Source organism: Athalia rosae, chromosome 1, assembly GCF_917208135.1.
Source record: "Athalia rosae chromosome 1, iyAthRosa1.1, whole genome shotgun sequence".
Taxonomy (NCBI): domain Eukaryota; kingdom Metazoa; phylum Arthropoda; class Insecta; order Hymenoptera; family Athaliidae; genus Athalia; species Athalia rosae.
Genome location: NC_064026.1, coordinates 189,851 through 200,855, shown reverse-complemented (window position 1 = coordinate 200,855; position 11,005 = coordinate 189,851). Strand labels below are relative to the sequence as shown.

The window sequence follows — 11,005 nt, the reverse complement described above, 5'->3', positions numbered from 1 at the left end:
CGAAAAGACAAGGAACAAAATTAAAAAGGTGAATGAAAAGATTCGAGAATCGTCATTGACGTTTTTTTAATCATTTGTTAATAAATAATAATGACAATCATCGCAGTTTGTTGTAAAATACGTAGAAAATGAAAACAGACTTTTATTCAACGAGTGTACCCATGTTCTGCATAGGAGAAAACCCTACGCAAGCCATACGGAAGTAATAATAATCTTAGAGAGGAAAACGAGAGTGACTGCAATTAGCATATCGTCACACCGATGCATGTATGTGTATATTTTAATGCCGACACACATACGACGCATACGCATACGTATGATAGTTAATTTCTATTTCTCGGTATAAAAAAATGTTTCCTCCGTTCGACGATATCGTCAATCGTGTTCAGGTCCGGCAGAATATCAGGAATTTTGAAGCGCACGCCGATCAGGGAAGGTTGAAAGTTGGGTGAATCGAATGCCCGAGGTGATTCACTTCGCTCGCTAGGTGTGTAATAGGTCTCAGTTGTAGTCCAGGGTTCTCTGGGATAGTACGGGTCATATTCAAGGGCGTTTGGCACAAGAGGTTTCAAGGAGGCGGTAAAGTCGGGGAAGAGAATATCCGAGGGCGAAAGTGTTGTTAGGCTCGGGGTTAGCTTCGTTTGTCCCGAAATTTGAGTCGATTTCGTGTTCGTCCCGTTGATTTCTGGATAGGACCCGCTTCTGGAGGTCATAGGGGAGCTTTTCATTCGTGAGTATTCATAAGCCGAAGGTTGCGTGTGGTGTTCCCCATCGGCGTTGATTTCTGCGGTGCTGATACTGCGATTTGTGAATTTCCACCCCAAGTGACCGCGTGAGTTCGCAATGAGATCTCTTCCGGTAGACCCGTCGAATCTGCTTCCGTTGCTTTTGCTCTTCGGCCGATCGCCCGAAAATTGAACCCAGCGATAATCGAACGGCATTGCAATCTTCTCCATGCCGGAATTTCTACCGCTCGCGAGCTGAGCTACTGTGGTTTGGTTACTCGCGAAAGTTGAAGCCATTCCTGCGAACGTATGTCGCGCATCCAGACCCAAGTGAAACGGAGTCTCCTGAGCCACAGCCGTTTTGAAGCGCACATTGGCAGGCCACGGCTTTGAAACTTGCTGGTGGCCTGGACACCGCCAAAGGATACCTCAGCGTTGAACGGATACGAGATTCTCGTGAACGGGTAAAACAATCCATTGAAACTCGCGGCGTCTCTCCGATGCACTTTATCGGCTCTTTTTTTATCTTTTTCGCACGACGCACGTTACATTGTATACACCTCAATTATGGTATTGCTACATGGAATTTCAGCGACTTATACAAGTAGACTATGATATCTTGAGAGGGATATTAACAGGTTCGACTTTGACATGTTGGGGTTCGTATATAGGTGCCCAGCACTCCGCGTACGATCGCCCGTGCGTTCAGAAGCTATTCTGGTTTCTCTCGATACATCGGGTCCACTTCTGTTGGCCCTCTACTCGCTCGGTTGCGGAGGGATTTCCTCAAGACCGCTTAAGCTTACGTACGCGCCTTGCTTCTGCATCGATAATTAGCGCGATCGGAAGTTTATACGAAAAGACAAGGAACAAAATTAAAAAGGTGAATGAAAAGATTCGAGAATCGTCATTGACGTTTTTTTAATCATTTGTTAATAAATAATAATGACAATCATCGCAGTTTGTTGTAAAATACGTAGAAAATGAAAACAGACTTTTATTCAACGAGTGTACCCATGTTCTGCATAGGAGAAAACCCTACGCAAGCCATACGGAAGTAATAATAATCTTAGAGAGGAAAACGAGAGTGACTGCAATTAGCATATCGTCACACCGATGCATGTATGTGTATATTTTAATGCCGACACACATACGACGCATACGCATACGTATGATAGTTAATTTCTATTTCTCGGTATAAAAAAATGTTTCCTCCGTTCGACGATATCGTCAATCGTGTTCAGGTCCGGCAGAATATCAGGAATTTTGAAGCGCACGCCGATCAGGGAAGGTTGAAAGTTGGGTGAATCGAATGCCCGAGGTGATTCACTTCGCTCGCTAGGTGTGTAATAGGTCTCAGTTGTAGTCCAGGGTTCTCTGGGATAGTACGGGTCATATTCAAGGGCGTTTGGCACAAGAGGTTTCAAGGAGGCGGTAAAGTCGGGGAAGAGAATATCCGAGGGCGAAAGTGTTGTTAGGCTCGGGGTTAGCTTCGTTTGTCCCGAAATTTGAGTCGATTTCGTGTTCGTCCCGTTGATTTCTGGATAGGACCCGCTTCTGGAGGTCATAGGGGAGCTTTTCATTCGTGAGTATTCATAAGCCGAAGGTTGCGTGTGGTGTTCCCCATCGGCGTTGATTTCTGCGGTGCTGATACTGCGATTTGTGAATTTCCACCCCAAGTGACCGCGTGAGTTCGCAATGAGATCTCTTCCGGTAGACCCGTCGAATCTGCTTCCGTTGCTTTTGCTCTTCGGCCGATCGCCCGAAAATTGAACCCAGCGATAATCGAACGGCATTGCAATCTTCTCCATGCCGGAATTTCTACCGCTCGCGAGCTGAGCTACTGTGGTTTGGTTACTCGCGAAAGTTGAAGCCATTCCTGCGAACGTATGTCGCGCATCCAGACCCAAGTGAAACGGAGTCTCCTGAGCCACAGCCGTTTTGAAGCGCACATTGGCAGGCCACGGCTTTGAAACTTGACTGGCAGCCGCATCTTTTCGGATGAATAAATTCGAGAAGGGATTGATAGTTGTGACGGTTGGTGACGCTCCCACGGTCTTTTTCGATTTTTCCGCTCTGTTTATGAGAATCTGCGTGGCGGCAGTCTGGCAGTCGACGAGGTGTGCGTGGTCGCAGACGAGGGCTTCTTGTCGGAAGGCAGTCATCTCCGGACAGTGATAGGAGAATTTGTTGCCCTGGTCATCGCAATTATGATAGACTCGGCAGTTTGAAGAAAGATCGGCGTAGTATCCGGCCAGCCGCCCAGCGCAGGTGAAATTTGAGTTAATTGGTCGCGGCGTTGTATTCTGTGGGATACGGGGTGATAATAAATGTCAGGCCTTGGATAAAGTACACCCCTGCCTTACGTGGATACACAAAATAGTCACTATAAATGAACGATGGACGTGCACGACTACCGCACGCCGTACAGTATCAGGACCAGAGGTCGCGTTCTCGAGAGCGCAGTTTCGCTCGCTCGTACAGTACCTATAATATTTTCTGCACGCATGAATACATGGTAGCGGCTCCACCGCAGATTGTGTAATTCGACACGGGTTTGTATATGAATAGAAATAGATGTGTAGGTTCAGATTGTATACGTTTGGAGGCTCGTTTAGTTCATTATACGAAGGACTGTCTCTCCGTTATGACGATCTTCGATATACCCTAGGATACGATACGACGATTTGACAGCTGACGCAAATAACGATGAAAAATAATACTTAGGTATATAAAGCTAATGTCAGATAAACTGTATATTTTCCAACGTATTTATATGTAACGGATAAATGAAGATATTCACTCACAAAAAGGAGCTGGGACCAAGCACCCGACTGTAAGATTAATGAGCACAGGAGCAAGATCAGAATGTGGCGTGCCATTTCTGGAGAGCTTGGGTCGGAAATGAGAAATGTGAATGTATTAGAGTCCCAAGTTCGGAGTACCTCGCACGAGCTGCCTCTGTGTCGTACTGCTAGGAGATCCCGATGGTAACTACATATCAATTACATCGTCTATGTGTTACGTACTGCGAAGTAGGCTGTGTTATGCAGGGAGTCCTGAGATGTGCCGAGAGAAAGTGAGAGCAATATTGCAGGATGTGGGAGTAATTGCCGACCGGGTATTTTAATTTTGCAATCGGCATCACCTTCCAACCAATGTACCTACACTAGCTATATGTAGATATAATCTATCAGGCACTTATATAATTTTGGGTGGCCCGAAGAAGTCTAATATTTCATTTTTTACGTCTCTTATATGAATATATATTAGTTCAACGTACTTCAAGAGCCTCCTCCGAAGATCAGTTCGAAAGACAAATTTTAGTGATTTCTCAAGATTTTAAAAAATTTGCAAAATCGTGAAAAAAATTAGATTTTTTTTTTCAATCTTTTTTCTTGTCATTCATCTAGATTAAAAATGATATGAAGATTGTGAAAATTTCAAATCAATATTTTGACTTCTAAAAGTCGCTCCAAATCTTTTTTACCCTCGAAGAAAAGTACTTTAATAAAAAATTTTTCCAGCGACCTTTACATCTAAATATTAACGAACCTTTGATTTTTTGTCTTGAAGTTGATATAAGCACATTATACATTCAAAGATCGCAGTATAGAAATCATTTTAAGTACTTTACTTTGAGAATGAAAAAAATTTGGAGCGACTTTTAGAAATCAAAATTTTATCGATTTGAAATTTTCAGAATCCCCATGTCATTTTCAATCTAGAAAATGTTGGATCTTTGGAGGAGGCTCGTGGTGAGTAATATATTTTCATAGCAGACGCAAAGAAAAAATATTTCTTTTGGGCCAACCTATAATATACACACATAGTTTCAACCCATCTAGAACAATGCTTACGCATTGCGTTAATAGCTTCGGCTATTCATCAAATGGAACTTGCGATATAGATCATCTTCTTGACTGAGGGATAAGGCAGGATATCGGCTATGATCCACGCTCTAACAGGCGTATTATTCGTATGTCGATATTATGGGCGTAAAACTTTGTTTTTTAGCTCGCATGTAACGGAGTCATCGACTATATCGTAATTAGCGTACAGAATACGCTAGGTATACATACAATCACGAAATGGCGCAATCCAACATTTGAGAACACGATAACTGATCGAGCGCCGACTCAAGACAGACAAATTACAGATATACCACGATTGTAAAAGTTTTTCGTCCTTGACATCCTCAGTTGACATCACCTGAAATGATCGTACGTAAGGTGCCGTGACCCGTGTACTGCAAAATGTCGTGGTGGCTATAAGACTTGTGAAAAATTTACGCATAATATGGTCTCACAATTAAGTTCTACAAACATACATATAACCTACTTGTTTTTCAGAATTTTAAATCACCTTAAATTGCTTCAATCGAATCGGATTCAAAAACATTTTTCTGGATAATTCTGAACAATAATCGTTGACTAATGCAATAATGCAAGTAAGGTTTGCCGCGCTGGGTTAAATTTTCTCGGGCGTCCTGCCGAATTCGTGAGCCATGCGCACGCCACTCGGTCGTGCTTGATGTAACACTAGCGTATGAGTACATGTATATATCAGTGGTCGTTTTGCAAGGGTTTTAAACCGAACATGTATTTGTGATCTGTGCTGTCATGCGTCATGTTTACTCCGTAAACGCGGCGCTCTAGGTATGCGTTATTAAAAATCACTTTGAACGTTTGCGATTTGTTATTAATCTTGAAAAATGAATGTTGTACCCGGAACAGCGTCGCTCCTCGAGGAACTTGACAGTATGTTGAATCAAACCTGATACTGATTGGTGTTTTTATTCATGTAAAACATACAGGTTATATTTATGCCAGAACTAGCCCCAAACTGAAATATTAAATGAAACTGTCATCTCCCAATTATTTATTTAGAAAAACTCATGGTCTTGCTGAGGGATGGTCGAACACTCATTGGATATCTCAGAAGCGTCGATCAATTCGCTAACTTGGTTCTTCACCGAACTATCGAGAGGATTCATGTTGGCAGAGAATATGGAGATATTCCCAGAGGCGTTTTTATCGTCAGAGGCGAGAACGTCGTTCTTTTGGGTGAAATAGTAAGCCTACTAGTTTTTTCCCCCATTTCATCTTGTTAAAAGCAGAAAGGGTACTCTTGGCATTAAGCGCACTTATAATACTTCTCAAATCTAGATTCTCCGTGTATCATAAGTAATGTTGATAATACTTTTGCAGGACAAAGAAAAGGAGAAGGATCTCGCCTTATCTGAGGTATCGGTAGATGACATATTGGATGCTCAACGACGAGAACAAGAGTTGAAACAGGACCAAGAAAGGCTGATGAGCAAAGCATTGAAGGAACGAGGACTCTCCTATATTCCAGACCTAGGGCATGACGACATGTTCTGACACAGAGTCATTCTTAATGAAAAGTGTATTTTCATTCTTTAATTCATCGTTCAAATTAGACCATGTGAGCAGAATTAAGTGGTAAATGCGGAGTGGAGTTGTGAAAATGAAAAACTAGCAAATCAAGGCTATTAGTGTTTTACTTCAGGCAAGTGCTACATTATAAAATATAAAATTATTGATACAGATTTGACAGGATGTAGCGTCTTGTACGTTTTTGGTCACATTAATCAATTTGTCACCGATTCGTCGTTGATACCGATGTCATTCTCTTTTGAGCCATATATGCCCTATTTGGGTACTACTTTATAGATAGGTCAGTATATCAAAGAACGTGCCACTTCGAACTCTGTCACATAAATTTTATTATATAACGCAAGCAAAGCCCTGTGTTGTATGCATATCACGTAGCAACAAATTTGCTAATCACACAATAAAACACCAAATAACGTGTGTTCAACGACGTTTCTCTACCAAATATTCAAGAGTTACGTAAAAATGTTAAAAACTGCTTAATGACATAAATTAATACAATATACAATGGTGAAAGAGATAACAGTTCAATAAGAATAGCTCGTTTCGCGGCGTTATTTTGTAATACCTAATCAAAATTTCCAGAAAATGAAATCCACGTTTGACACTAAAACGAAGTTTCCTGTAGTATTTCCTTCGATTTTACTGGATTCAACGTAGATTCGCTCAACTGTTTGTTCTTTAAGGTCTGGAACTTGAGTTTGTTCATAACAGATTCATCTGTAACAGATCTTTTAGAATCATTACGCTCCAAATCTGTTCCCCTTTTTCTTGGGGACTGGTGAAGGTCGTCAATTTTTTCAACTGAATTATTTCCACTATTCGTACTTCCTGAGGCTATACCCGAAGTATCTGAACTTGGATGATTCCCATCTAAACAGCGTAACAGACTATCAGAGAGACTGTCATCATTGAAAATGTTTATATCTGACTCAGATTGCTCAAAATCACCGGTTCGTGACGTAAAACTGAGATCTACAGGACTCGCTGTCAACACGCTCCTGGATAACAAATACTCTCTAAAAGTACTCGTTATAGAAGCGCTGCTTCCTTTGATATTGTTGGAATATTCGTCTTCCACAGAAGTGACGAAATTTTGTTCATTATTTGAATATTCGACATTTTCGGTATTCTTATTCTCTTGACCCTCAAATGGTATCGACTCTCCGGTGATGCTGTGTAACTTTTGGCTCTCTTCGAGTATGAAGGTGCAACTTTTTCTCCGTGTCAGATCGAGGTTTGGTTTTCTAACGGTAGGACCAGATCCTCTCTGTGTCAAGCCACTATTTAACGATGCCAGATTGCACAAATTTGACCCAGAAACCATCATCACGGGTTTCCTTGACCGTGGAGTCATCATGGTTTCCTATTGGAATCATCAATTATTTAGAATATGAATTACATTCAATTTCTCAGGAACTAACATTATAGATAATAGACGGAAGAAAAGGATTATTTGGTGCCAAAGCTTAGGCGTCATGCAATATAGCTATGAGAAAGTTGCGTGCTGACAAAGACAGAGCACAATTAATTCTCTGACAAGGACATGAGAAAAGGAATCTCGGTACATGCATACCTGCATTGCTTTGCTCATCTTAGTTGTGCTCTGAGTAATGGGACTCATGCTTTTGTCATTGTTAGCGATGGGTGTCAATATGCTGTCACTAGCCACAGCAGCTGCAGCAAGACTACGGCGAAATAAATTCTTGGCCGGAGTTGAGGTATGAGCGGTATACGTATTCCAAAATTTACTCATAACCATTGGTGGAGAGTAGCTTGACGTTTTAGGGATTGAGTCTTCTGGTTTTTCAGATGTAATTGTTGATTTTATGTCGGACGTGGTCTTTCTAGGAGAAAATACTACCTCCGCGTTAGAATGTCTCGCGATAGGGGAGACAGGGTCCGATTTCTGCTTCGTCAAATCGCTTTCACTCGAGTCAGAGATATTTCGATTCGAGTAGACGCCAGGCTCACTAAGTTGTCTCACAAATCTCAGTTTTTTCGTTGTATTAATATCTTGCAAGCTACTTGCCCTGACATGGGATTTCTGTTCTTTCAGCATTTCAGCTGTGTTCAAAGATTTCAAATTTTGTTCAACCATATGTTCACTCACTTTTGTGTTCTTCCATTCCACATGCCCCGCTTCAAGATTGATTTTTTTCTCGCTAATATTTACAAAATTCACCATTGCAACCTTCTTCTTGGTCTGGTGATGCCCTGTGTTAGATGTGTTCAAACTGCCTGTGCTACTACTTATGACTTTGATGTGGTCAAGATTATTGGTTTCCAAGCGTTCATAGCTGTCCATGCTTAGCTCATCGTCCGACTTGCTGAACAAAGTCTTTGTCGGTAGCAAAGACTTCTCCATACTCTGTTTGAAGCATGCAAACCAGCAAATTATCACATACAATAGCAGCCACATTGTTATCATAGGCAGAAAGACATGTAAGGAACATAGAAATTACAAATACATTCACGTATTTCCTGGTCTTAATTTTCAGACAAAACTGGTATAAACAGGAAGTGTTATTTACCGCCGACAAGATGTTTTCTTCACTACTAGATCTGTTGATGTTATTTCCAAGGTCGATATCAACAATCTTTTTATGGCCGATCAATTTTTTTTGAAAGATATGTTTCTTTATAGAATCCCCAAGACTTTTGGTCCGCAAATTCTTTACTTGTCTCGGAGTACCCTGTCCATTTTCTTTATTAAACTGCTTAACCAGCCTACGTTTCTTTGCTGACTCTGGCATGGTTTGTATATGTGCATATAATTGAGCCAATGCTGCCTGTGTGTCTTGCGTCGAATTAGCCTTAGCAGTGAGTTTATGGTCAACAAAACTGAATACAGTATGAGCTGTGCCGGTTGTATCTGATGTTGAATCATTGAGCTGTAAAAACACATTAGCGTTTGAAAAAGGATAAAAAAAATAAATAAAAAAAACTCACATCTGTCTTTGTTGGACTCAACAGCTTTCTTTCTTGTTCAACCCAGTACGCTCTTATATCCGTGGCTAGTTTTGGAGGGATATCGAATATTTCCGTTCCTTTTTTAATCATAAAAGCTACCAATCCTGATAAAGTTTGTGAATTAATGTGCAGGGCTTCGGGTGACAATTTCCTTGGGCATAACAAGTGTGGTGTAAATAACGTGGCAAGACTAGCGCAGTTCATTTTATTGCTGTGCTCGAAACTTGCAGTCTTGTTCAATAGTTTTAAAACATTCCTGAGTAAGATCCGATTCTCAGATGGTAGTAACAGTAGAAGTAGCTGCAATGACCTCAGAAGTCTACATTCGTTTGCCTTTACATCTCCGCACCATAGTTCTGTAATCAACGGAAAAACATAGCCACTCATCTTTCCAAGAATGTTTGTTGTAATTAATAGTACAAAATTGAATGAAAAATTTCCACGCACCAGCAATTTGGCAATGTGCAGGATAATGCAACTCCGTTAATAGCGGCTCTGGTAATTCAGCTAGGAAGCTCTTCAAGACCGATGCACAATCATGTACACTGTAACGCCCATCTTGAAGCTCTAAAGGAATTCCTTGATACAACGCAGTCTTGAGATCTTGCTGTCTAGTAAGTTTGCCCGTGCGACGAAAGATGCCTTCTTGTACAATACCTGAAAAACAAAGATAAAAACCAGAAACTAGCAACATTATCAATACCACATCCGTAATTATAACTGAATGCAAACTCTAGCTTACTTGATTCAATTGACAGATATTCGATCAGCTGTTTAACTTGAACAATTCCCTCATGTGTCAGAGGAGCACCTTCGCTTACTCCTTTCTGCAGATTAATAATGGACTTTGGTTTTTTTGAAAAGCTTATGAGTCCCCATTTCTTCAGTTTGGCTTTTTCCACAACGCAGTCACTGGTGAAAGAATGCATTTGGGTTTTCTGAGTATAAGGTGAAACTCCAATCTATTAGTTTTCACTACTAGTGACTACAGAAAACTGGAGTGTATCCATATTATATCGTTGTTCTGGCATTCTTTTCCCCACTTTGCCGATATCAAGACAAAAACATAAATAGGCCAGAATTGTTGGTAGTATGGGATGAACCTACACCACTGGACGATATGAAACTATTTCTACTTTCAGCCAGATAATACCCACTGTGTGCAAAATGCAATTACACACAAGCATACAATTCTTGGTTACTCGTGTCTAAATACACATAAACACAATGATAAATTTGTAGCGTACAAAGACAGTTAGGCAAGGTTCAGAAGGGATGAATAAAAACTTTCAGCCCTACGTACTCTTAGTGCAATCCATGATGTAGAACAATATTAACTAGAAACCATGAAACTCACTCTTCTGTGTTAAGGTCCAATTCAAAGGACAGGTGCATCCTCACGAGTGTGAGAAACTGTTCAGAATTGACCTTTCGCATTCTATACGCCAACTTTCCATCGACCCCGTCATTGAAGTCTTCCATGTCGAATGATTACACGTTGGTATGATGTTACGATAGTCAGTTTCAAGTTTTTCGTGCAACTAATGTCGCAGAACCATTAAAACTTTTTGAGACGGCGCGGATTCAAAAAAGCACGCGCCGGCATCTACGCGGGCAGTTACTTATACGGCGGTTATGTTCACTTAAACTATTAAACCTTCTATTTCAGTGGTTTAAACTGTCTCGTGAGACGGCCGTGCTTATGAACACACCACAAAGTAGCAAACCAAGCCGATGCATACATATCTTACAAATACCGTACTATGATATTGTAATTATCGTTCAAAATTGTTTAACAACAAACTTCTAGCTCATGACAGTAATCTTGGGGATTTATCAAGGTTTTATAATTATTATTCAACCGATGGCAATGGCGGCAACCGTTGTAAC

At 40.9% G+C, this 11,005-nt stretch overlaps 3 protein-coding genes across 3 annotated transcripts; 1 reads left to right on the top strand and 2 right to left on the bottom strand.

Moving 5' to 3' along the window:
* Positions 1–1,632: 1,632 nt before the first annotated feature.
* Positions 1,633–3,958, bottom strand: LOC105693309. Its single transcript, XM_012413149.3, has 2 exons — positions 3,533–3,958; positions 1,633–3,031 (listed from the first exon to the last, which is right to left on the bottom strand). The coding sequence occupies exons 1-2, from the start codon at positions 3,605–3,607 to the stop codon at positions 1,904–1,906; spliced, it is 1,203 nt and encodes a 400-aa protein (XP_012268572.2). The 5' UTR covers positions 3,608–3,958; the 3' UTR covers positions 1,633–1,903.
* Positions 3,959–5,255: 1,297 nt separating this feature from the next.
* On the top strand, positions 5,256–6,679 carry LOC105693483 (U6 snRNA-associated Sm-like protein LSm1). Its single transcript, XM_012413446.3, has 3 exons — positions 5,256–5,485; positions 5,615–5,799; positions 5,936–6,679. Exons 1-3 carry the CDS (start codon positions 5,440–5,442, stop codon positions 6,107–6,109), a joined length of 405 nt encoding a protein of 134 aa, XP_012268869.1. The 5' UTR covers positions 5,256–5,439; the 3' UTR covers positions 6,110–6,679.
* On the bottom strand, positions 6,455–10,982 carry LOC105693480. Its single transcript, XM_012413443.3, has 7 exons — positions 10,473–10,982; positions 9,858–10,027; positions 9,563–9,772; positions 9,095–9,471; positions 8,677–9,036; positions 7,719–8,513; positions 6,455–7,508 (listed from the first exon to the last, which is right to left on the bottom strand). The coding sequence occupies exons 1-7, from the start codon at positions 10,595–10,597 to the stop codon at positions 6,750–6,752; spliced, it is 2,796 nt and encodes a 931-aa protein (XP_012268866.2). The 5' UTR covers positions 10,598–10,982; the 3' UTR covers positions 6,455–6,749.
* Between the last annotated feature and the right edge of the window lie 23 nt (positions 10,983–11,005).